The sequence below is a fragment of the Garra rufa genome, chromosome 6 (assembly GCF_049309525.1).
Source record: "Garra rufa chromosome 6, GarRuf1.0, whole genome shotgun sequence".
Classification (NCBI taxonomy): Eukaryota; Metazoa; Chordata; class Actinopteri; order Cypriniformes; family Cyprinidae; genus Garra; species Garra rufa.
Window position 1 is genome coordinate 47,143,568 of NC_133366.1, and position 27,244 is coordinate 47,170,811.

General features: G+C 35.5%; 2 protein-coding genes across 2 annotated transcripts in view; one reads left to right on the forward strand and one right to left on the reverse strand.

Moving 5' to 3' along the window:
• Positions 1 to 376, forward strand: part of LOC141336961 (caskin-1-like) — a 16,748-nt gene extending 16,372 nt beyond the window's left edge. The window contains exon 8 of the mRNA XM_073842684.1: positions 290 to 376. Coding sequence (XP_073698785.1) covers positions 290 to 376 — 87 coding nt within the window. The remainder of the gene's footprint in view (positions 1 to 289) is intronic.
• Positions 377 to 1,411: 1,035 nt separating this feature from the next.
• On the reverse strand, positions 1,412 to 26,863 carry LOC141336963 (transmembrane protein 94-like). Its single transcript, XM_073842685.1, has 22 exons — positions 26,831 to 26,863; positions 24,379 to 24,486; positions 24,129 to 24,253; positions 23,799 to 23,935; positions 21,372 to 21,568; positions 20,974 to 21,093; positions 19,218 to 19,334; positions 18,994 to 19,098; positions 17,298 to 17,474; positions 16,925 to 17,204; positions 15,201 to 15,374; positions 13,336 to 13,448; positions 9,791 to 9,889; positions 7,691 to 7,802; positions 7,502 to 7,596; positions 7,269 to 7,368; positions 5,304 to 5,412; positions 3,011 to 3,182; positions 2,841 to 2,918; positions 2,137 to 2,222; positions 1,793 to 1,874; positions 1,412 to 1,588 (listed from the first exon to the last, which is right to left on the reverse strand). Exons 1-22 carry the CDS (start codon positions 26,861 to 26,863, stop codon positions 1,412 to 1,414), a joined length of 2,796 nt encoding a protein of 931 aa, XP_073698786.1.
• Positions 26,864 to 27,244: the final 381 nt, after the last annotated feature.

Genomic DNA, 27,244 nt, shown 5'->3' on the forward strand with positions numbered 1-27,244 from the left:
TGGGTCTTGCTCTGTGCCTCCTGCTCCGGGTCCCTCCTGTTTCCTCCCTGGCTCCTCCCACCTTCGTCGCCCCCCTGGACTCTGTTGACTTTGTTTGTCCCCCTCCAGGGGTGCCGTCCTCCGCCAAAGCCCCCTCCCTCATGGACTCTGTTTCTGGTTTGCCGCCCCTCTTTTTTTTTTTTTCTTTTTTTTTTTTTTTCTACGGTGCGAGGACGCACCTATTCGGAGGGGGGCGTAATGTCACAGTTCTGTCTGTCATGTCATTGGTTTCTCCCATTGTCTCCCCCAGTCTTTTGGTTTAGTCCTCATCACTGTCATCTGTTCCACCTGTGTCTCTGTAATTAGTCACCTGTCTGTAATTATCAGTTCCCTTTAATAGTCTGTCTTTGAGTTCAGTGTTTTGTCGATCCTTAACGTTGTGTGATGTGTGTCCTGCCTGTTCCTGCATTGATCCTCTTGAATTATTATATTAAATATCGTGTTAATTGTTAATCTTGTCTTTCGTCTCATCTCGTTCTACACACACCCCTGACACAAATAACCTTGCAAAGCAAAAAGATGTGTGTTTGTAAACAACAAACCCATCATTACGATTTTAACTTTAAACTGTCACTCCTGGCCAAAATACCAATGCATAATTCATAATGTTTCCTATAGTGAAGTCCATTCTCTATTGTCTTCTCAAATCAAAATTCACTGGCACATTTGTTTAGAGCTGTTTTGGAATGCTCTCACATGTAAATGGTGCTTGATCTGGGCATATTTCTCTCCTGATTCAGATGAGATTATTTCTTTGAGAAACCAATATTATAGAGGTCTCTATATTTTGAAGTTAAAAACATCATGGATTTGTTTCTTACAAGCATGCAGCTATTTGCTTCATTAACTGATGGACCAGATTGTTGTGGAATACTTGTGGATTGTGATGTGTTTGTCAGCTGTTTGGACTCATTCTCACGGCACCCATTCACTGTAGAGGATCCATTGGTGAGCAAGTGGTGTAATGCTACATTGCTCAAACTGTTTAGATGAAAAACTCATATACATCTTAGATGGCCTGAGGGTGAAAATTTTTGGGTGAACTGTCAAAGTTAAAACAATAAAATCAAATCAAATAAAAAATAAATAAAATTACAAACATAGTCTACATGCATCAGATACACGCTTAAAAATGAAGGTGCTTCAAGATGCCATGGAAGAACCTTTTTGTCTAAATGGTTCCATAAAGGACCTTTAACATCTAAAGAACCTTTCTGTTTCACAAAAGGTTCTTTGTGGCAAAAGAAGGTTCTTTAGATTATAAAAAGGTAAGAAAAGATGGTTCTTTAAAGAACCTTTGACTGAATGATTCTTTATGAAACCAAAAATCGTTCTTCTATGGCATCACTGTGAAGAACCTTTTAAAGCACCTTTATTTTAAAGTGTATCCTTCCACGTACGTGAGCAGTGATGTTGGGTGACACAGTTCTTCATCTTCATGGTTAATATCAAGACAGAAGCTGTGCAGCATAAGGCCAAAGCATGTGAGGAAGGTGCATACGGTGAGACCAAACTTCACCAGGAAGCACAGCACAAACAGCCGCAATGTCTGCAGAGAAATACACAAGACTACTGCACATCGCTTTAGCTGATCAAGTATTCTATATACAGTAAACAAGTGTTATGTGTTTCAAAAACTTTATAATTAACTATTCAGCAGATGCTCTTTTGTGAATATTATCCAGGCACTGAAAGATATTCATAAAATTCATAACATACTCTGTTGTTTAAAAAGCTATTCTGGTTTCTTTACCTTTTTTGGTAGGAATCTGAGATTTTTCCCAGTAGGGACTTTCATGATGGAACTGTCAGATGGCTTTCCCAAAAGGGAAACACTGGAAAGATAAAGGAATTTAGTTAAAAATGAGTAAATAATAATAAATAATGTCTTCAAAAATTGATTTCAGACACAAAACTAAACTGGCACAGTTGTAATGCATGTTTATGTTCAATGCTTTTGTCAAACATTCAAGATTGGCAAACACATATTGACTGACCCCTGATCGGAATGTTTAGGATGTTTATTATTCTTTTTTTTTTTTTTGTAAGTTTGTGCGTATTTGGATGCACATTGTTATTTATTATATCCGTTCATACCTTAGTAAGGGAAAATAGAAACAGGACAGAAAGAGGACATCGCTTGTGCCCAGCGGAGGAGGAAGTTGACACACACATGCCAGAATCTGTGGAAATAAACAAACACATACATCGGCTTACTCAGCTGCACCTGTCAAAACCTGAGCTTTGGATGTAAATCACAAGTGTGCTTCTCATTACTTCTGACAGAAATAGCAAAGTAAGTGCATGTGGGACATATAAAACCAGTGATATGGAGTCCTACATGTGCCTTATAACAGGAGGGAATCAATTAATAATAAAAAAAAAAAATTGTATTTTTAAACAATTTGTATAGAAAAATGAATTAGCAAACTAACAAACAGATAATTAAATTATGCAATACATGTTTAACCAATTATATTTAATGAACTTAATAATATGGATAATTTTAAATACCGCACAATTGACTTTAAGTAGTTAGACTTAATTGCAGTATATATAGATTGCCATATAACTGGCTTATATTATTTTTATTGACCTTCACTGTTTTTTCTTGTTTTGTTGTTTTTTTGGAGAGGGGGATATAAGAAATTATATTTAAATGTATTATGTATGAATACATTTATTTATTTTACTTTATTATATTATTTTTATTTTCATTATTTACAAAATTTAGATTGAGTGTCAGATTTTAAAATTAAATTAAACCCTTTTTATGTGCAACTCCTACTCCTCTCTTATACCTGAATGAGGACAAGTGACAGCTGACACTGGAGCAAAAACAGAAAACACTTTCTGATGCCTGCCGTGGTGTGACGTGCCTAAAGAAAACATTACAATTTTATTTATAAAAATTCCTAATATATTATACATGTATTAGTGTACATGTGTGGTAATGTGTGTCCTCAATTACCTGTTTAATGAGTCTGATTACGGTGTTGTTATCTTGCTGGTTAAACTGTACTGTGCAGGCCAACCCACAGATGGCGCTAGAGAGCTGAATTACACTCAAAGAGTCTGATGTGTTCAAAGCTGCATTAGAATTGGACCAACAGCAGGTGGGAACCAAAGGATCTAAAGCAATGCTGTCAATTAATAAGTCAGAAACGGATAATGTAAACAGAATATAGAAAAGAATATTCATATGTTAGGAACAATTTTAAAGGGGTACTATTATGCTTTTTCACTTTTTGAATTTTAGCCCGTGTGTGGTGTGTGGTGTGTGTATGTTTGGGTATAAAAACCATCTACAAAGCTCCAAATCTCAAAGTCCACTCCAAAGGGCTCTCCATTCTGCTGACTCCTTGTCATTTCTGACTCATAACAAAAAATAGAACAATGTCTAAAATCTGCTATGTGACAAGGAGTACAGTAAACAAGCGAAAAAAACCCACAAAACTATGTTTTTATAACCTGTCGACACCCAAAAAAATTTTTAAGACACAAATAGTTGTAGATGTCAGTTATTTCACATTGGGTCATTCTGTTGGATCTTTCCTCCAACAAAAGGAAGGTAAGGAAAAGGAGCACTGACATAGACCAGTAAAATTTTGTTTGTCAATATATCTCAAGGTGGTGAAATAATCCTTTGACATGGTAAAATTAATAAATTTTCCTCCAGCGGGCGTAGTTCTCAGTAGTATGACACAATGCGCTCTACTTTTGTGCCGTTAAACGCTCGTTTTTTGAGTCGACAGCTTATAAAAATGTAGTTCTGTGTTTTTTAGCTCGTTTACTGTACACCTTGTCACATAGCAGCATTTAGACATTGTTCTGTTTTTTGTTGTAAGTCAGAAATGACAAGGAGGCAGCTTCCTGCAATACAAAGTCAATGGAGAGCTGGAGTTCAGTGTGTGGTAAGAGATTTATTCATCATACAGTGTAGATAGCTTCACTAGTCTTACGCTGAAGCTGGTTTCGGCCATGTAAATAATTAAATAAATTAGCACAATAATGGTAATATCATGTATCGGCGATCTCGGAGGCTGACGATAGGATCAAGTGACCACCCGTCCCACTTTGTATTGTACCACACACAGCATTGCCCCTTTGGGAAGGGGCAAGGCAGGACTGAAACGCCATCTAAGCTGTTTGCCAATCACAACACAGTGGGACTGCTAACCAATCACAACACATTTCGTTTTTCACATTTCCAAACCTGGAACTAATCAAGCCATTTGTGCCTGCCTGGGGAGAAAGCTATTGTAATAATGTAAATTATATGAAAAATAATGCGTTTTTCGAACCACCAAGCATGAGAGCATTTTCTAGTGTACTCCCAAAACAAAATAAAGACTTTGTAAAATAGCATAATAGAATACCTTTAATAAATAATAATAAAATTACAATAAATCGAATAAATGCAGCAAATTTTGACCTTTAGTGCAGGCCTGGACTGACCATAGGGCATACCGGGCAATGCCCGCCGGGCCGACGCACATTTTTGGGCTGGGGCTGTCAGTCATAATTTAATATTTTTTTAAAAAGTTTATTAGGCCAATTTATTTATTACCACAACAGTAAAGTATCTGAGACACGAATCGCAGCCCATTGGTTGACTGTCTTAGAGGACATTGAGCTAGGCCAATGAAATCTCAGGCCACGCCCTGCCTCCCTCCTGGCCAGCCCTCATCTCCCCTTGAAAAAATCTGCTATTTAGAGCTCGACCGGAGTTTGAGATGAGTCCGTCTATAACAATGGATAAACCAGAAAAGAGCTGCGGGAGAAAAGACGCAAAGTGAGCGCATATATCCTTTGATGTGTCATATGCCTCTGCATATTGTTTAAATAATCATGGTGGGCCGCTATGGCCAAAAATGCCAGGTCCGTTTTTTGGTCCCAGTCTAGCCCTGCTTTAGTGTATAATAAATAAAAATGCAATAAATAAATGCATAACGGCAATTGATTTCACTTACAAAGATTTGGCTATATAAGAAAAAACAGGGCTAGTTTTATTGTGACAACTTGTTAACAGGTCACAAAAGGTCAACACGTGTTTATTAAACTGTATCTGCTTTTGCAGACAACATAGTTGGCATGTTTAATGCCACAGTGTTTCATGCTGGCATTGCAATCACCTGGGATTAACGTGGTTTGCTAAAATAATAATAAAACAAGTCACGCCATGTCATGAGTAAATCGGTTCTTGGCAGGTTATTGAGACAAAAGAAAATAAGAAGAGGTGAGTAAAAGGTTGGACGGATTACCTGATATCACTTTGTAAGAAAATTTCATTGTTGTTGATGTTTTGACTGCTCCCGAGGCAGCACACGACCTCTCCATACTCCTGCATGATACACACCATCTCACATTCAGCTACACACACACACACACACACACACACACACACACACACACACACACACACACACACACACACACACACACAAAAGCACAGTTTAGAATGGTGGCTTTGTTAACGATGATATAAATAAATCTGAGCAGTGTTGCCAGAATTCACTAGAAGAAAAAGCTCTGACAAAACAGGCCTAAAACTAGTGACTGCAGTGCTTTCTTAGGTACGTGTTTATGACTCAAGATTTGCTTCATTTCAATTATCTGACAAAGAGATATTTTTAAGCAATACCTGTTTTAATTATGTTTATACAATATTAGAAACGATGCATCAGAACTAATGAGATGAAAACAATTAATAGGTTAGAAAAAAACTATCTATGGTGTACACTTTAGTACAGTTTAGTGTGAGTGAGATTTTGGTATTGCTTTTGAAAAAAAAATCTTATGTTCTGCATTAATTTGATCAAAAATACAGTGAAATCAGTAATACTGTTAAATATTATTACAATTTAAAATAACTGTTTTCTATTTGAATATATTTCAATGAAATTCAAATTAAAGATATTTTCAAATATAAAATTTACCTGTGATGGCAAGCTAAATATTTTCTTATTAATAACAATGTTGGAAAAGTTGTGCTGCTTAATACTTTGTTGAACAGAAAGTTCAACAGAACTGCCTTTAATTAAAACTTTATAAATGTCTTTATTATCACTTTTGGTCAGTTTAATTCATCCTTGCTGCCTGAAAGTATTAATTTCTTTCATTTTTCATTTTGAATATCATATCATATCATATTTGAATATATTTTAAAATGTAATTTATTTCTGTTTATAAAGCTTAATTTTTAGCATAATTACTCCAGCCACATAAACCTTCAGAAATAATTTTAATATTCTGATTTGCCACTCAACAAAACATTTATTATTATTATTATGTTGAAAACAGCTGAGAATAATTTTTCAGGTTTCTTTGATGAATGAAAGTGCAGAAGAACAGCATTTATCATCACCTTGCTAAATAAAAGTATTAATTTCTATATGTTATTTTCCAAAAAAGAAGTCGAAGAAAAAGCAGAAGCCATAGAAGTTGAAGTAGAAGACGAAGTAAAAGTCAAAGAAGCAGAAGCCATAGAAGAAGTCGAAGTAGAAGTTGAAGAAAAAGTCGGAGCAGAAGTCAGAGAATTTGAAGAAGTTATAGAAAAAAACAAACAAACAAGCAGAAGCCATAGAAGTCGGAGAAGAAGTTGAAGAAAAAGTCGAAGCAAAAGCCATGGAAGAAGTCGAAAAAGTAGAAGTCGAAGAACCAGAAGCCATAGAAATCGTTGAAGAAGTTCAAGTCGAAGAAAAAGCCAAAGAAATAGAAGCCATAGAAGAAGTCGAAGAAAAATTTAAGAAGCAGAAGCCAGAGAAGTCAAGCTTTTGAATGGTATAGTGTATAATGTTACAAAAGCTTTTCATTTCAGAAAAAAATGCTGATCTTTGGATCTTTCTATTCATCAAAGATTCCTAAAAAAATGTACTCAACTGTTTTAAATTTAGAAAATAATAATAATAATAATATAAAGCATTTCTTGAACAGCAAATCAGCATATTAGAAGGATTTCTGAAGGATCATGTGACACTCAAAAGTGGAGTAATGATGCTGAAAATTTTGCTTTGATCACAGGAATAAATTTTAATTTTAAATATATTCATATAGAAAATTGTCATTTTAAATAGTAAAAAAATATTTCTTTTGCATATTCCTTTTTCAGTATTTTGAATCAAATTAATGCAGGATTGGTGAGCAGAAAAGAATTCTTAAAAAAAAACATTAAAAATCTTACTGTTCAAAAACTTTTGACTGGTAGTGTATTTGTGAATGTGTCTTACTCTGTGATGTGCAGTCTGTAAATAAAGGGACCAACAGTGGAACATTATCAATGTTCTCCAGATGTGGCCTCACATTCTCTATTCCTTTTGGAAGTTTGGCCTGGAAAAACAAGAATCAGGTTATCTCTATTTTAGGATCCTACCTCCTGGTCTTAACAAAGAAAACAGCTTCTAAGAAGCTCTAATGCTTTTATAGAAATCTGAAGTGTTAATATAGTGCAAATGAGAGGCACCCTGTTTAGGTCCTCGATAAGACATGCTCCATCATGCTCCATTGCTCTTGACTCTGCCCTCTCTCTGATACTATCTCTCAGCAGAATTTCCTCCTCTGAAATCAATAAATGCAAATTTAAAAGGATGAAGAGAACAAAAGCAGTTGAAATAACTGGTCATAGACTGGCATGCATATCTCTGTCTCTCACCTTCCTCTGTCACTGGCTCCTCCACGTTATCTGGGTCGAGAGGGAAGCTCTCTGATTGGAGGGAGATGTGACAGTTCCATCCCGTCTCCAGTCCCATTTTCTCAGCAAACACCTACTCATGGGGTGATTCAACTTCAGCATGTGAATAACATGAATAAAACATTTGTACAGTCGATCATCTAACATTGTTTGAATAATGAAAATGTTAAACAGCAGCTGCAGTGTTAATGATATGATTTAGGACATGTTCCTAGATCAACATCCTGTGGTGGTCCTGCAAAAACATTCCTACCCAACAATCATAACATGATCGAAAGTCAACAAAGACCCCCATTTATTTTTTATACATGCATATTATAGTGCATGTTTGTCAGTGCACAACTACATATTATAAATTCATACACTACTGTTCAACAGTTTAGTGTCAGTTAGATTTTTTTTTTTTGAAAGCCAGAAAGAAACATGTTTTTTTTATTCAGCACGGATTCAATACATTTTGACTTGTAAAGTCATAATTTTGACTTTTTAAGTCATAATTTAGATTTATTTTATCTCATAATAATTATACATTTATAAATAAATCATAATTTTATAAATCAATTTCAACTTTTTAATCTCGTGACTATGATTTAAGTCATAATTTTGACTTTTTATCTCATAATTTCAACTTAATTAGTCAATTTCAATTTTTTAATCTCGTAACTACGATTTAAGTCATAATTTCGAATTTTTATCTCGTTATTACTTTTAAAGACAAGTTTTATCAACTTTTTATCTCGTAACTATGAATTTAGTAAGTCATAATTTTGATTTTAGAAGTCATAATTTCGACGTTTTATCTTGTAATTACTTTAAGACATAAGTTTGACTTTTTAAGTCATAATTTTGACTTTTTTATCTAATATTTATGACTTTTAAAGATATATTTTTGACTTTTTAAATCATAATTTAGATTTTTAATCTCATAATTATGATTTTTAAAGACATAATTTTGACTTTTTAAGGCATAATTTAGATTTTTTAATCTAGTAATTACGACTTTTAAAGACATTTTCAACTTTTTAAATCATAATTTAGATTTTTTTAATCTCATAATTATGACTTTTAAAGACATCATTTTGACTTTTTAAGTCATAATTTAGATTTTTAGGGCATAATTTAGATTTTTTTTAATCTAGTAATTACGACTTTTAAAGACATTTTTTCGACTTTTGAAATCATAATTTAGATTTATCTCATAATTTCGATTTTTGAAATCATAATTTTGACTTAATCTCATAATTACTTTTAATGACATAATTTCAATTTTTTAAAATTAAATTTATCTCATGATTTCAACTTTATAAATCATAATTTAAACTTTTTGTCTCATAACTATAGCTTAAGTCATGATTTCCACTTTTTAAGTCATAATTTCAAGTTTTAAAGTCATAATTTTGACTTTTTAAGTCATTATTTAAACTTTTTATTTCATAACTATGCCTTAAGTCATAATTTCAACTTTTTATCTTGTAATTATGACCTAAGTATGTCATAATTTTGACTCCCTAATGCATTATTTATTTTTCTTATATGGCGGAAATGGGCTTCCATAATTTTTTTACATTTTCTATTCATCAAAAAATACTGAAAAAATATATAATGGTTTCAACAAAGATATTTACTGTTATAATAACAGATTTAAACATTGATAATAAAGTGAAGAAATGTGACACTGAAGACTGTAATGATGCTGAAAATTCAGCTTTACCATCACAGAAATAAATTACATTAAATATATTTAAATAATTAGATTTAATTAATAATACTTCACAATATTACTGTTTTACTGTATTTTATGATCAAATAAATGCAGCCCTGGTGAATCTTACTAACAAAAAAAAAACAAAACAAAAAAAACACACTGACGACAAACGTTTGAACAGTAGTGTATGACATATTTCATGATTTAAATGTATTATACTTAATCCAATTATAAAAACTTGATTCAACTCTGGAATGACTTCCCTTTTTATTCGATGTCACATAGGCTTTTCAGGTTACAAAATACATCAGGCTCTTACTGTAAGCTTGTGTGTAGGAGTGTTTGTGTCTGCTGACCTTACTCCGAACTTCCTCTTCACTGGAAAAATAGACAAAACGAATGCAAGCACTGTCCAGCCCTGAGATAAGTCTGACCACATCAGGACGGGCTTGGTACTGTGAGGACACCAGACCCAGAAAGATCTGCTGCTTGAGGGGTGTGATAGAGATGTCATCTGCACACACACACACACACACACACACACACACACACACACACACACACACACACAAAAGGACATTACTTCCTGATAAGATTTCAGTCACATTCATGATCATGCATTTTTACATAAGCAGACATTTTCCTCATGTACCTGTAGTGTCAGTACTGTGGTTCAAAGGCAGTTCCAAACAGGTGTCTTCTATTTCCGGGTCATGTGGTTGTAAGAGTGGTTTAAAGGAAACAGCAACACACTGACCAGCCATACAGGAACGCTGATAAAAATCCACGACTTTCTTCCTGCACTCACACACACACACACACACACACACACACACACACACACACACACACACACACACACACACACACACACACACACACACACACACACATGTTGGGTTTACATGTTTTATGGGGACATTCCATAGGCGTAATGGTTTTTATACTGTACAAACCGTACTTTCTATCGCCCTACACCTACCCTACACCTAAACCTAGCCCTCACAGGAGATTGTGCATACTTTTACTTCATCAAAAAAAACTCATTGTGCATGATTTATAAGCCTGTTTCCTCATGGGGACCTGAGAAATGTCCCCACAAGGTCAAAATCTACTGGTATTCCTATCCTTGTGGGGACATTTGGTCCCCACAACGTGATGAATACCAGGTACACACACACACACACACACACACACACACACACACACACACACACACACACACACACACACACACACACACACACACACACACACACAAAAAACATCACCACAAAAATTTTAAAGTGATAGTGACAATTCTGTCATTAATTACCCTCATGTTGTTCCATTCGTTCATGTTTGGAACACAATTTAAGATAATTTTGATCAAATTCGACAGCCTTCTGACTAACACAATTTACACATTCAAGGCCCAGAAAGGTATTAAGGACATCATTAAAATTGTCCATATGAAATCAGTGGTTCAACCGGGATGTAATGAAGCTACAAGAGAACCTTCTGTGCACAAAGAAAACAAAAATAACCAGATAAAAAGTTTGTCAAGACAAACTTTAAGTTGGCTTGAGAAAGCCGGACCAGAAAGTTTTAAAAAGTTTAAAAGTTTTAAGTTTGACTGTTTTCAGTCTGAAATAAGTTTAAAGTAGTTTTAAAAGCTTAAAGTAGAAGTTGCTAGCACGTTTATAGTATTATTAACAAGTTGCTAGCATGGTTTCAACATGATTAGCAAGTTGCTAGCATGATTCTAGCATGATTACCAAGTTGCTAGCATGATTCTAGTATGATAAGCGTGTTGCTAACTTGTTTCTAACATGATTTGCAAGTTGCTAGCATGTGTCTAGCATGATTACCATGTTGCTAACATGATTCTATCATGATTAGCAAATTGCTAGCATGTTTTAAACATGATTAGCAAGTTTCTAGCACGTTTTAAACATGATTAGCAAGTTGCTAGCATGTTGCTAGCATGTTTCTAGCATGATTAACAAGTTGCTAGCATGATTATCAAGTTGCTAGCATGTTTCTAGCATGATTAACAAGTTGCTAGCATGATTATCAAGTTGCTAAGATGATTCTAGCATGATTACCAAGTTGCTAGCATGTTTTCAGCATGATTAACAAGTCACTAGCAAGTTTCTAACATGTTTGCATGTTTCTAGCTTGATTGGGAAGTTGCTAGCATGATTCTAGCATGATTATCATTTTGCTAACATGATTAACATGTTTTTAGCATTATTAGCAAGTTAGTGGCATGTTGTTAACATGTTTTTAGCATGTGGCTAGCATGATTAGCAAGTTGCTAGCATGTTTCTAGCATGATTAGCAAGTTACTAGCATGTTTCTAGCATGATTAACAAGTTGCTAGCATGTTAGCATGTTTCTAGCTTGATTGGGAAGTTGCTAACATGATTAACATTTCGCTAACATAAATAAACATGTCCCTAGCATGACTTGGAATTTACTAGAATGTTTGTAGCGTGACTCGCATGTTGCTAACATGTTTCCAGCATGATAAGCAAGTTACTAGCATGTGGCTAGCATGATTTCTAGCATGATTAACAAGTTGCTAACATGTTTCTAGGTTGATTGGGAAGTTGCTAACATGATTATCATTTTGCTAACATAAATAAACATGTCCCTAGCATGACTTGGAATTTACTAGAATGTTTGTAGCGTGACTAGCATGTTGCTAACATGTTTCTAACATGATTAGCAAGTTACTGGCATGTTGCTAACATGTTTCCAGCATGATAAGCAAGTTACTAGCATGTGGCTAGCATGATTTCTAGCATGATTAACAAGTTGCTAGCATGTTTCTAGCATGATTACTAGCATGATTAACAAGTTGCTAGCATGTTAGCATGTTTCTAGCTTGACTGGGAAGTTGCTAACATGTTTCTAGCATGATTAGCAAGTTCCTAGCACAATTCTAGCGTGATTAGCATATTGTTAGCATGATTTAGATAGATAGAGAGATAGATAAGTTTAAATGAGTTTGAACTGATTAGAAATAGTACATAGAAGGGAAACTTGATTGAGTCTCAAGGGATTCTGGGAGTTTTGACAGTTGCTAAAGTATAAATAGCATTGGCTCTCAAGCCAACTTAATGACTCTATTCAACAATTTCTTCTCTTTCTTTGCGCACAAAAAGTTTTCTTGTAGCTTCATAAAATTATGGTTAAACCACTGATGTCACAAGGACTATATACTACTACTAACAATATCCTTACTAACTTTCTGGGCCTTAAAAGTGTAAACTGCATTGCTGTCTATGCAGGGTTAGAACAATTTTGGATTTCATTAAAAATATCTTAATACTAATTTCATTATCCCTTTAAGCAGCACAACTGTTTTTTATATAATAAGGAATGTCTCTTGAGCAGCATATTAGCAAATTAGAAGGATCATGTGCTGAAAATTCAGCTTTACATCAAAGGAATAAAGTTTTAAATATAAACAGGAAACTTGCAGTTCCATCTGTGCGCAGCACAACAAAGTTTAGCTTCATGTAGATGTGACTAGAAGTGGACTGCATTAAAAAATGCCTGCTAGCACCAACTTGGCGACCTCCAGGGTTTTAATCCCTGTCAGTGTGAATGTACCTTTAGAAATTCAAGATTTGGACTTGCAGTCTAAAAGCTGATGATTCAAACCGCCCAGAGAAGTGTTTTAATAACGGAGAAAATACTGAGATTCCCTAACACCTCTGTTTCCCTGAGCAAACCACTTAACCCTAAAGGCTCCAGGGGTCGTGCCAGCAGTAAAAGTGCTTTAGATAAAAACTGCTCACTGACTTTCTAAGGGGAAGAGAGCAGCTGGATGAAGCAGAAATGAGAAATGTGGTCACAGCAGGTCACTGCATTGAGTCCAGTGCTCTAACACACACACAAATACACATACAGAGTCAGACCTGTCAGAGTCTGTGAGGGGTTGTATATCCTCTCCATCCCAGAATTCAGTGCACGCACCCAAAATGACGTCAGCTGAGCCATATGAGAACAACTGAAGATCACCTTGGGACAAAAATGACATATTATATTCAATGTAACATGAAACATACTAGACAGAAACAGAATATTAGATAGTTTGTGAAATTACAGTTTAAGTCAAAAGTTTACATACACCTTGCAGAATCTGCAAAATGTTCATTATTTTAGCAAAATAAGAGGGATCATACAAATTGCATGTTATTTTTTATTTAGCACTGACCTAAATAAGATATTTCACATGAAAGACGTTTACATATAGTCCACAAGAGAAAATAATAGTTTATAAAAATGACCCCGTTCAAAAGTTTACATACACTTGATTCTTAATACTGTGTTGTTACCTCAATGATCCACAGCTGTGTGTTTTTTTTTTAGTGATAGTTTTAGTGATAGGTTTAGTGATAGTTGTTTATGAGTCCTGAACAGTTAAACTGCCCACTGTTCTTCAGGTTCTTTGGTTTCTCAGCATTTTTGTATATTTAAATCCTTTTCAACAATGACTGTATGATTTTGAGATCCATCTTTTCACACTAAGGACAACTGAGGGACTCATATGCAACTACTACAGAAGGTGCAAATGCTCACTGATGCTCCAGAAGAAAAAATAATGCATTAGAAGCCAGGGGGTAAAAACTTTTTGAATTTGAAGATTAAGGTAAATTTTACTTATTTTGTCTTCAATGAAACATGTAAGTATCCCATGTAGCTTCTGAAGTTCAGTACTAAATGAAAAAAAAAAAAAAACTAAATTTAGGCAAAATAAAAAAAAAAGTACACATCCTCATTCAGTTCAAAAGTTTACACCCCTGTCTCTTAATGCACTATTTTTCCTTCTGAAGCATCAGTGAGCATTTGAACCTTCTGTACTAATTGCATTTGAGTCTCAAAGGTGTCCTCAGTGTGAAAAGATGGATCTCAAAATCATACAGCCATTGTTGGATAGGAATAACTAATTACTTTTAAAGACAAGTTTGACTCATAATTTAGATTTTTTTAAGCCATAATTTAGATTTTTTTTAATCTAAATTGTGAGAATTAAATCTAAATTAGATTTAAAAGATGGATCTCAAAATCATACAGTCATTGATGGATAGGGTTCAAATACACAAAAATGCTGAAAAACCAAAGGATCTCTGGGATCTGAAAGACTTTTCTGATAAACAACGGGCAGTTTAACTGTTCAGGACAAACAAGGGACTCTATCAACTATCACTAAAGAAAAAACACAGCTGTGGATCATTCAGGTAAAAGCACAGTATTAAGAATCAATTGTATGTAAACTTTTGAACGGGGTCATTTTTAGAAATTCAACTATTATTTTCTCTTGTGGGCTATATGTAAATGTCTTTTATGCAAAATATCATATTCAGGTCAACACTAAATAAAAAAATGACATGCACTTTGTATGATCCCTCTTATTTGGGTAAAATAATTAACATTTTGCAGATTCTGCAAAAACTTAAGACATTACCTGAATATTTCATGTCCACTTATTTTTTTATTTTTGAAGCAGCTGTGCCATAAGTAGGATAGCATATAATCTACAGATTATTATCATAAAATAAACACCTACACAAATGACCAGTTGGCTGTATGTTATCCCTTACATAATGCCTGTTATTTCACATACTATTTCTGTATACAATGCACAGTATGCAGTAAATAACATGCTGGCAAACGGCTTTTAACATAGCAACTGTTTACTATTGGCTGTGCATGCTGTGATGTCACAAATGGCAGGGATGTTAATGCATGCACACATGTGCATGTGCTCACCGGTGTGAGTGTGGTGCACCAGCAGTGCTATGAGATGTGAGAAAGGAAGCCGTCTCATTGACACAGAAGGTGGAGCAATAATCCCTGGGTCTCCAGGGCAGGAGATAGAGGGCAGGGTGTAGGCTGCCACACTCATTCTCTGCTCGAATGGCTCCTTGGCGGAGGTGGAGAAGCCTGTAGATATTTGCATATAAACACACACTATTACCACTACAATGCAGTTTAGCTGGATTTTTATTTTGGAAAATATGAAAGATGTTAGGTTACAAGACACTGATCAAACAGCAACCATGATACTACCATCATATTGTTGGAACAACCCTACAATACAATTAAATAGCATGGTAAATATTAAAGGGGTCACCGGATGCAAAACTCACTTTTATATGTTGTTTGAACGTTAATGTGTGTTGGCAGTTTGTGTACACAACCACCCTACAATGATAAAAATCCACCCAGTGTTTTTTTATCTTTAAAGGTAATATCCCCTTTTTAAAATCAGGTCATTTTCAGCTTCTTGTCTGTGTGACGACACACCAACAGAGGCCGCTCCCACGATAGTTGATTGACATGAGCACCTTACGTTAGACCCGACCCATTTGCCATTGTGTGACTCAGGTGCAGGGGAAGACAAGAATTTCTCAGACTGAGCGATTGAGGTGTTCTGTTGATGGATGTAATAATGGAACAAAGCAGTCGTCATTTACTCTGAGCCTCTGAAGATGCAGGGGATTAACGTTACTTTCGTTTTTGAAAGGAAAGCGCCGATCCCGATCTATATATACATCTATGTTCGTGCCAATCATTCGTGATGCAGCTTCACCCACAGCAGAAGTGAGTATAAGGGTTATTTATGCATCTTTGCAAATGGCTTTTCTTAATAATGTGCTAGTTAGCAAGTTTTGCTAACTAAACACGGCTAAAGTAAACATTATGGCTCATCATCCCACGGCATTAGCATTTAAAGGAAGATGCAACAGAAAAAGGGCTGATTTTGATGAAGTAAAAAGAGTGTTTTTTACACTACCACTGAGAAATTTTAACCAAAGTATGTTATAGACTTCTCATATCAACTTGTGGAAAATTGGCATCCGATGACCCCGTTAAAAATACCATGGCAGTATTTTTATGTAAAAGGAAATATCCTTTTTTTAATCCAAGAGCTTTCTGACCCTGCATAGACAGCAACACAACTACCATGTTCAAGGCCCAGAAAGGTAGTATGGACCTCAATAAAATAGTCCATGTGACGTCAGTGGTTAATAATGTTACAACGATACAAGAATACTTTTTGTGTGCAAAGAAATAAAAAATAATGACTTTATTCAACAATTTCTTCTATTCTGAGTCAGTCTTTAATGCGTGTTTCAGTTGCGTTGCTGTCTATGCAGGGTCAGAAAGCTCTCAGATTTAATCAAAAATATCTTAATTTGTGTTCTGAAGATGAAAGAAGGTCTTAAGGATTTGAAACAACATGAAAGTAATGATTTAATATTCCTTGCTACTGATGTCCAGAAACATGGTTTTACCATTGTAGAAACACTACTGATACTTTTTTGCTAGAGATATACACATTATGTTGTTCTCTTTACCCTGGTTTCACTTTTACACAACCTCAGAGATTTTGTTAATGCTTCTGCTTTCTCACTGTTGTGAAACTAGCTTGGCAAAAGATGAATTTCACTGGAGAATTAAAAAACACAATTTCTCTCATTTGGCTTTACCCAGAATCCTTGGTAGATGGCAGAGGCCCCAGGGTGGGCGGACCGGCTGACATGGAGGTCGAGTGCGCACTAGAGCAGCATGGGTCAGGTGATCTGAGAGGCGGAGCATGCGGGTGGCAACTCCAGGGTCACAGAGGACCAACTGCACAGCCAATCCCAGGGGCCGAAGAGAGGGGGCGTGACGCTGCCAGCATGTGTCATCAAATTGCACCTGTGTGTCATCGCACTGAGCCTGAGCCACAGACAAACTTAACATCTGCAGACTGCACAGCGAGCGGATCTTGAGGATAAAGATATCAGATGAGATCTTGTGAGAGTCACCAAAACAGGCTCATTTTGATCAAAATATGCTGCTTTTTTTTTTTTTTTTTACCTGAATGGCATCCCTCAGGCCAAACTCTTCTGTCTCTTTGTCTCTTTCTCTCTTTGCGTCTTTTTGTCTCTGTCTGTCTGTCTCTTGTGATGAGGTGGACTTGCTAAAGAACAGAATCTTCTCAGGGTTTGGACTGGGCCATGAGAGAATGCCCTGCTTATCAACGCAACACAGGACCTGAAATACATATACACAACCAAACACACACAGACAAACAATTTGTGAGAAGGTTTGGTATTCTTAATAAATATTACATACAACATACTGTAAATATCATTACAAATCAGAGAGATACCCAAACCAAAGTTGGCCTGTGATGACATTATATTTCAGACGGCCATGTCATATGTGACCTTGGATAAACCCTAGAGGATATTTTGTAAATGTCCTACCTTAAATATATAAAAACTTAATCTTTGATTAGTAATATGCATTGCTATAAACTTCATTTGGACAACTTTAAAGGTGATTTTCTCAATATTTAGATTTTTTTTTTTTTGCACCCTTTAGATTTCAGGTTTATAAATAGTTGTATCTCTGCCAAATATTGTCTTATCCTAACCAATTTGTTATTCAACTTTCAGATAATGTATAAATCTCAATTTCAAATTATGGTTTTGTGGTCCAGGGTCACACATAGAAAAAAAACATGCCATTTAAGCATACCTTCATTTTGCATTTTTTTTTAAATAGTTTTAAGTTTTGACACTGAAATATACAGAAAAAAAGCAAATTTGATTAAAAATAATTGAAATATGCTGATTTTTTTTGTTTTTGTTTCATTAAATACTTTTTTTTCTATTTCTTATATTTTAAAATGTTAAGCCCTTTGTATATAGGCACATCTCTGTTATAAATATTAACATTATTTTTAATATTCCCATTCAAAAATGCTCCAAAATCCCATCACTACATTTACAAAAATGCATCAGGGTAGCAGCGTAGTCAAAAACCTTGGAGTGCCATGCAAAACCAAAAATAAATATTTGAAAAAAAAAATAATAATAATAAAGTGATAAATATTACAATTAATGCTTTTGTGTAATTTAGTTATGTAATAAAAAATTGAAAAAAAAAAAAAATTGGTACAACATTATGGCTAAGATAATCTAAAATAGCATCCACAATTAAAAATCCTATACAGACCAATACAATACATCAAAATATTGTCTAATATTGGTCAATAACCATATGATTCCTTCTGTGAATACGAGTATGATATCTCCTTGCTTTTGAAATTTTAAGATATCCTATGGCCCAAGTATCTTGCAATACATCGAGATATTTTGTTATATTCATAAAGACAATTTCAGAAATGTAATCATAAGAAGTGCAGAGTACACAAAGTTCCCATCTGTTCATAAATATTCTTGCATACTGATACTGTGCCCAACTGCATTCTGGTGCATACTCAAAGCTCTTATTTCAGCATTGAATTACTGTGAGAGAGATAGAATAACATTTACTGCCCCGGCATCGCCCAACTTGTTACCAGTGTAGCACAGAGAAACATAATGCAACATGCAGCAAGTAAGCAATAACTCCAATTGAATACACACACATATAAAATGGCATTGCATTAGATAAAATCTTAAAAAAAAGATAATTTGTTTACAGATACCAACTGATTATTGAATGCATTGACATGCATATATATTTAATTATGCCTTAAGTTTTTTTGCATGTTTGCACTTACAGTTACAGATCCCAGACTGTGTAGCAAACTGGCAGTGTGGCAGAGTGTCGATGTTTGACCCCAGAACACTGAGTAACATTTCTTGCAGGTCAACTTCCACATTTCCTGTTCAATGAAATGGGAAAATCATTTTGGCATTTCAAATCATCACCAACAATACATCCATTCACATGGCAGTACATATACAGGCAGCTTTTGTGTGGTTTCCTCTTGATTGAACATACCCACCAGTCTGCTGGCTGTGAGCCCATCTGTAAAAGAACACGGGCCTCTCCGTACATGCACACAAGAACCCAAAGCAGGGGGAAAGTCAGGGGCAACAGAGGCAAAACACCAGTCACCTGAAACAACATTTCAGGTATTTACTACGGATACATATTGATGTTTTGGTCAATGTACACACTTAAGATTTAGCTTTTCAATACAAAATACAGTTTGCATGTAGTAAAATTGCATTTTTGGCATCAAAAAATACAATGCACAGCTTTACAAATTGGATAACTAGCTACTATTGAAAAACATTTACAACTTCCAATGTCAGTACAGAGCTCAAACAGCTGATAAAAACACTCATAATAATCCAAGCACTTGTGGACTATATTGTAATGTTTTTGTCAGCTGTTTGGACTCTTATTCTGACGGCACCCATTCACTGCAGAGGATTTATTGGTGAGTAACTGATGTAATGCTAAATGTCTCAGATATTCTAGATTTTGGATGGCCTGAGAGTGAGTAAATGTTCAGCAAATTTGCATTTGTGCATGAACTATTTCTTTTAAGGCTGATATTGATATGGTTTCCAATACATCACCAATATATTCCTAGTATTTGCAAGTGTTTTTAGTATTTTTGAGTGTATGTAAAGTTTTTGGATATCATACTGGTAGCTGTAGGAGTGTAACATGCCATGGTCCCACACCAGGAGCGCCAAACAAAATGCGCAACAGATTCAGGAAAAGAAGCAGCACCTAGAAATATATGATTTGAAAGATTTGATGAAGGATGACAGACCAAACAGGGAAAAAAGAGCATATGCCAGAGACAAAAAGAACCATAAACAGTGAAAAAGCTACTGCAATCCATTACAAAAAAATAACATGGTACATTAGTACCTTGTTTCTTAAGACAGATTGCATGGAAATTCATACATAATACTTAAAACAAACATTTACTTTGAATGCAATGTTAGTCCGTTCTTATGAAAAACATCTGTCAACTGCATAAAAATGTGAAAATCGAATAAAAAACAAGTCTCACCAGTACAAAAGGCGCTGGGCCTCTCTCTAGTAAACTTTGCACCGTAAATCGTTCATTATCCAGAACAGAAACAGGTCTGTATTCAGAAAGCTCCAAACACCTCCTGCATAAAAAAGATCCATATAAAAGAGACGACATGCCAAATTCTTTGCTTTTTTCCATAAATCCTACTCTTGCGAATATCCTGGGGCTGTAGTTTAGGAGTTCAAGTGTATAGGATATGCTTTACCATTGTTTATGATCATTTCTGTCATGTTGTTACAAGCTGATCCTGTGACGATGGTGTAGTGATGAGATATCCTATTGAATGCAGCACTTAAGCTCTTAAGTCCCTCTCTAGGATATCTATTTTGTGTCTGATAGGTGAGCTAACATTAAAAGACTCTCATTCAAAAGGGAATAAAAGAACAACAATGGAACACAAGGACACTTGTTAGCGGAAACCTGTTCCCTTTTACTCGTAATTTAGGAGAAACATCTGATACTTCCATAAAACATAATTAAGAACTACATTCAATTTCCTGAGCTATCAAAAAGCAATAGCATTTGTGCAACAGGACTTGTTTTCTGGAGTATTTGCTACTATAACATTTAGGAAAAAAAAGTGAAAGAAATAAGCAAAAAATATATTATTTAAAAGGGGAAAATGAATTAAAGAAGGAGTAAAAAGAAAATAATTAAATCAACGTACTGAACCACCTCAGCCGCTGGAGTCTTTGTTACCCTGAAGAGCTGTGGTTGGAGCAAACGATGTGGGCGGGACCTTCCACTATCCAATGGTGATGGGGGAGAGGAAAGATGACTAAACACATCACTGCGGGATAAAACAACATGCTCCTCTTCCTGTCCTCAAAAACCAGAGACAAGTCAATAAAAAAAAGCTACACAACTGAGTCAGAGATCTCATTTTATGCATGGTACACAAAGAATTAAAGAAAAATAATTAAGTCTATCTGCTGAATATTGTATAAAAAGATGAAAAGTGCTGCCTAGGGTGTATTGAAGTCAAACTGTATTTACATAGCCTAAAAATGTAAACTCTTTTCTATCTGCTGCAGTAGAAAATCATGTCTTCTCACTTTTAGGTGTACTATTCCTTTAAGTGTCTCATGCATTCTAACCTGAATTCCTCTTAGTTCAGTTGGCGCTTCACTGCCAGGGCGTAAAGAAATGATGTCACCCTCCACGAGGAGACTGACAGGTAGATTAACCAGTTTCCCATCACGATAGGTCCACTGTAGTGAAACGGCCGGGGAGAGTGGGGCGAACAGGTCCTCTGTGCCTCTTAGCCAATCAGAGGAAGGATGTTGCAAGTACTCTGTGATGCATTCGAAGAGTTTATTTATTTTTCTTGGCAAGTTTAAAAACTGTAGCTAGCTTAAAGGGGTCATCGGATGCAAAACTAGCTTTTACATGTTGTTTGAACATTAATGTGTGATGGCAGTTTGTGTACACAACCACCCTACAATGATAAAAATCCACACAGTGGTATTTTTTAATCTTTAAAAGTAATATCCCCTTTTAAAATAAGGTCATGCTCAGATTCTTGTCAAAAAAGTTGTGACGGCACACCGACGGAGGCCGCTCCCACTATAGTAGAGTGACATGAGCACCTTACGTTAGACTCTATGTTCGTGCAAATTGTTCCTGATGCAGCCTCACCCTCAGCAGAAGTGAAATGCGACTAAAGTAAACGAGGGCGGGGCGAGCAGAGCTCATTTGCATTTAAAGGAGTAGGCAATAAAATGAGTTGATATTTTGCAGAGCTGATTTTGGCAAGGTAAAAGGGTGTTTTAAGACACTAAAGAATCATATGAACTTGTGGAAAATGGGCATCTGATGACCCCTTTAAGCTAACAACCACTCTAAATGGAGAAATAAACTAGAGGTCCTTAAGAGTTGCAAGATTCATGACAAAAGTAGGCTTCCACTTGCTTAAGCTAAACTTTTTCAAAAATTGTTAAAATGACAAATAAAAAGCTGTAATTTGACTTAATATTTATTAAAATATCTACAAAACAATTAAACGGTATTTATTATTTAAATAATCAAACATTGAACAAATATATTATTTAAATGCAATTAATTGTTAGAATCATTTCTAAAAAGATTTATTTGCAAGGTACTTCTAAAGGGAACTGGTTACCATACATCTGAGTATCTCCAATATGGCCAGGCATCCGGGTTACCTCATGGTTTGGTCAGTTACCCAGATGCACGGCCATATTGGAGTTACTCGGATGTATCGTAATCGTAAGTGCAAACCCGCTATAGTACCCTTCTAAGTACCTATACAAAAATATAGAGAAGGACTAGTAAGCAGGAAAGAGCACAATATTTTGACAAACTGAAGTTAGTAGTTGGTGAAGAGCTATTAATTAAGATAGCAGCCCAATATTTTAAGTGACATGGCCTGAAATGTTAAGAACAAACACAAATGTTGCCAAGATTCTTGCCCAATTACAAATGCCTTTTAGTTTTTTGCACTCTTCTCCTTGATTTGTTATCATTTTTAGCAGTCTATAGTTCTCCAAATGTCCATAAGGTCCGACTGTTTAGTGCAGCCCCAAACCATTTTCAGCAACAATCAGGAAAATTTGCGAGTTCCGTTCGAGTCATGGCCTCTAATGACGCTAGTGACGCTAATATGACCGATTGATGAGGCGTCGTGAACTTGGTCAAAAATGCGGCGGCATATCAAGCCCTTTTGATACTCTTTTGGTTAGAAAATGTCTGTATCTTAAGTACAGAGTCGTTTACAAGCATTTGCGTGTATTTTCGTTGCTGGCAAACGAATGCATTCGCATGTTTGACGTTGTTACATGTCCATTTCATTCAGCGTTCGTCTTGTTCTCTCTGTGTGCACTATAACAAACAGCTCGAAACGAATCGTTTGAGTCACATGTATTTATTGGAATGATTCGCGAACAGTTCAAAAACTTCTAAATGCGGAACTGCATTCTAGCATAAGCCACAATTTTTACCATTAAAAAGATATTTTCAAATTTTTCAGAGTAGAACGCGACTTTGAATCTTGCAAGCACATTTCGAGAGGAATCGACTCATAAGAATGATTACTTCGCGAATAGCATGGATAGCAGTGGGAGTCTTTTACTAACCGCTATACCACCGTTTGACACTGATATCTATAGTGTTGCTGCTGTCAAAGATCTAGATTCCTGTCGAATTTAGATTAACCACCAAATTGCTTTTCCAGATCTCTTTCATTAATTTTTTTTTCTCCAAGACTTAAATGAGAATACATGAAAGCAAAAGGACTGGCGTTAGTGCTTCTGAGACATCTGCAACTTGGAACAAACATGAAGGTGAATAAATAGGCCTATTTATTTATTTAATGTCGCTAAGATACATAAACCATTAACTCTCCAAACGATCAAAAGCTAACTCTGGGCAGTAAAACATTTTTTTTTGGCGGTAGATGAGCATGCATAGTCTTGCACAAGGTCAAACTAGAATAGTGATGATTCAAACGAATGATGCATTAGGGATGTGTGCTCAGTAGGGTACATGTACAATATGTGACTAACCCTGTAAAGTGTTCAGTAAAGTCTCCACTCTGCGGGGCATCTCCTCTCTCTTCAGCCACTGGAGGACTGTCATGGCAACAAGCCCAGCCAGAAGAAGTAGCAACACTGTGCATCCGCCAATCAAAGCTGTGCTGTCACTATGACAACCATACAACAAGATAACTTATGTAACATTACAGACTTTATGCTAATGACAGATGATTCAGTGTTTAAGATCCACAAAGCATTTTTTTTGGCTAATACCACAGTGGTTTTGTTTTTTAAGTGGAAAAATAAATGTTTAATGCACATATTTATAAAATATGCATTGATGTACAGTAAATGTGTTACCTGTTTGGTTCAGTCACATGGCAGGTGATCAGACTTGTTGCACACAGGGTTGTCAGTAAAACCCCGGACCAGTGAAGACTGGACCAACGTACAGAGTGATGGAGAAAACATCTGCTCCATGCTGCCTGAACAACATCATACCAAAAGGTCACCTTCTACAATCAGGTTGTAAAATCTTTTTTTTTTTTTTTTTGGAGCCTTTATTTTCAAACACAGGTTTGCATTACAAATAGCTTGCAAGACTACTTGCCTTCCATTGGCCATCCTTTACACAGCTCTCCCTGTGTTGTTGTAGGACAGACGAGAGCTGAGTGTGAAGCTGAGATAGAGCTTCCACCGAGGACAAGCCGAGTTGTCTCTAATAAGAGAGGTATGTTACAAAACCGATATGCTTATAAAACATCTTAAGTGAGCTGAAATACATAGACCCCTGCTGTGACACTCAATGTCAGCAAGACCTTAGAAATTATTCTGTATCGATTCTGAGATTTTCTGAATGCTTCGTGATTTTTTTCTAAAATAGATTCTGGGCGTACTTTTTAACAGCAGGTTGCACTGCAGGATTTAGAAACATCCATACTCTGCTTGCTTTCAATTCCTTACTCACACTTGAACCTAAAATAATCATTCATTAAAGGATTAGTTGTAGTAAAAATTTCCAGATAATGTACTCACCCCCTTGTCATCTGAGATGTTCATGTCTTTCTTTCTTCAGTCATAAAGAAATGATGTTTTTTGAGGAAAGCATTTAAAGATTTCTCTCCATATAGTGGACTTCAATGGTACCCCCAAGTTTGAACTTCCAAAATGCAGTATAAATGCAGTTTCAAAGGACTCTAAACGATCCCAGCAGAGGAAGAAGGGTCTTATCTAGTGAAACGATCTGTTATTTTCGAAACAAATGGACAATTTATAGACTTTTTAACCTCAATTGCTTACCTTGTCTCGTCTCTGCAATGCACATGCGTAGACTGTGTGACCCGGGTCAATACAGTTAGGGAGACGAGCATTTGAGGTTAAAAAGTATATAAATGGTCAGTTTCTTTCGAAAATAACCAATCATTTCATTAGATAAGACTCTCCTTCCTTGGCTGAGATCATTTAGAGCCCTTTGAAGCTGCGTTTAAACTGCATTTTGGAAGTTCAAATTCAAGGGCACCATACATATCCATTATATGGAGAAAAATCCTACAATGTTTTCCTCAAAAAATTACATTTCTTTACGACTGAAGAAAGAAAGACATGAACATCTTGGATGACAACGGGGTGAGTACATTATCTGTAAATTTTTGTTCTGAAACTGAACTAATCCTTTAAGTTCGAAAAGGTTCAAGCAAATTACAAGGGTGTTCATAGTGGGCTGTGTTTACTTTAATCTTGTGTCATAAAAGCCGAAAGCACAAACGCACTTCTTTGCAAGCATTTGAGTGTGCGGTTAAAAAACTAGATTAGAGTCAAGTCAAGTCACCTTTAATTATATAGCACTTTTAACAATAGAGATTGCGTCAAAGCAGCTGTACCATATTAAGTGGGAAAATAGTGTCAATAATGCAAAAGGACTTTAGTAAAACCTCAATTTTCAGTTAAAGTCAGTTCATCATTGATTCAGAGGTGTCAACATCCAGCTCAGTTCAGTTCAAATAGCATCTGTGCAATCAAGTCGACATATTGAGCTGTAATCATAACTGTGTATAAAAATTATTATAAGTGCTCGCTGTTTTAAGGCATCTATTGTTCATTTCTATTGGAAACTGCAGTGATATGTACTTATTTGTACATGTTTCGCATGTCACAAAAAAATTCCCACATGTATATTTTTGTCATGAGATCAGGTTGGAGCTCATGATGGTTACTGTAGTTCTATACTAAATGTAAACATGCATTTTCTTATCCCACTTGCACAAAAACAGATTCAGTTTCATTCAATCTTATCTTATTAACCAGTGTCTTCGCGACTGATTTTTAATGATCCAATTCAACCACACTAATAAGCAAAAATGACTTTAGATAAACATCTGTGTTTCTTTTTTGTTGTTGAACTTTTACACAATCCAGAATAGAAGCACAGCTACATGATTTGTTTGAGCTTTTTGAATTTACATTTCCTTCAGCCTGAGGCGTATTCATTTCACTCAAAGGGCATTTACATTTGCCAAAAATAGAACGTTTTTATATTCAAATCAAACAAATAAAAGCCCAGGCTGGATGATAAAAAGTAACGAAAAGTAATGTAACACGTTACTTTCCATAAAAACTGATAAAAATGAAATACTTTCCATTAAAAGTAATGCAATTAGTTAGGATTTTAGGGCAATTAGTTAGGATTACAATATTGTAATCCATTACTTTTAAAAGTAACTTTCCCCAACATTAGTCACTGACTGATTCACTCATTAAAAAAACGTTGGAACTTTACTTCTATAATCACATGCTTTATACAATCTCTAAAAAAATATAGCCTACTTGCTATTAAAATTGCTAGGTTTATCAGAGCTTTTATCTTGATAGCTTTTAGTATATAAATCCTTAGTGTTACCACCACACCAAATGCATTTAGTGTTACTATATCAAATGCTCATAAGGGTTAGATATCCTTTGCAATTCTAATATAATATTTTAGAATAAAATATGTATTCCATGGACTGGCTTCCAGTATGGCTTCAGTAACTTTGCTTTTTCTAAAATGTTGTTTCTGTACTCACCAGCTCGCAGCTACCATCCATAAAAGCTCTCATTGTGATCACTGAAGGGCACTATGATGGTTTCTTACATGTTTGTGTGTGTTTGTGCAGAGTAGGGGGCTGGGGAAATGCTGCCACCAGCACATGTTCGTAGATATGCCAACTGACTGTCAGCTGTCAGATACAGAACTCTGAAATCATCTCCATGCAAACATGCACAAATCTGAGAATTAAATATTCATTTTGGCCTCATGTTTAAGCTATACAGCTTTGAAATGCTCTCTTTGAAATGACTTAATCAAGCTGCACTAAGTAAAGAGGCGGCTGGGGAGGAATGAGATATTGTGTGACCATGTGCGCTTATTAAATGTCGTGTCATCTGAATCAGAGAGGACGTGACCAACATGCGTAACAATCAAAATGCATGCACAGCTG

Bases quoted from the DNA above. Each gene is read 5' to 3' on its own strand.
- LOC141336963 (XM_073842685.1), bottom strand. From the start codon at position 26,863: ATGAGAGCTTTTATGGATGGTAGCTGCGAGCTG. The intron at 23,936-24,128 runs GTAACACATTTA...TGGTTGTCATAG, and splicing joins CATGTGACTGAACCAAACAG to TGACAGCACAGCTTTGATTG. The intron at 19,335-20,973 runs GTAACAAAGACT...ATGTTGTTTCAG, and splicing joins TCCAACCACAGCTCTTCAGG to GTGACTGGTGTTTTGCCTCT.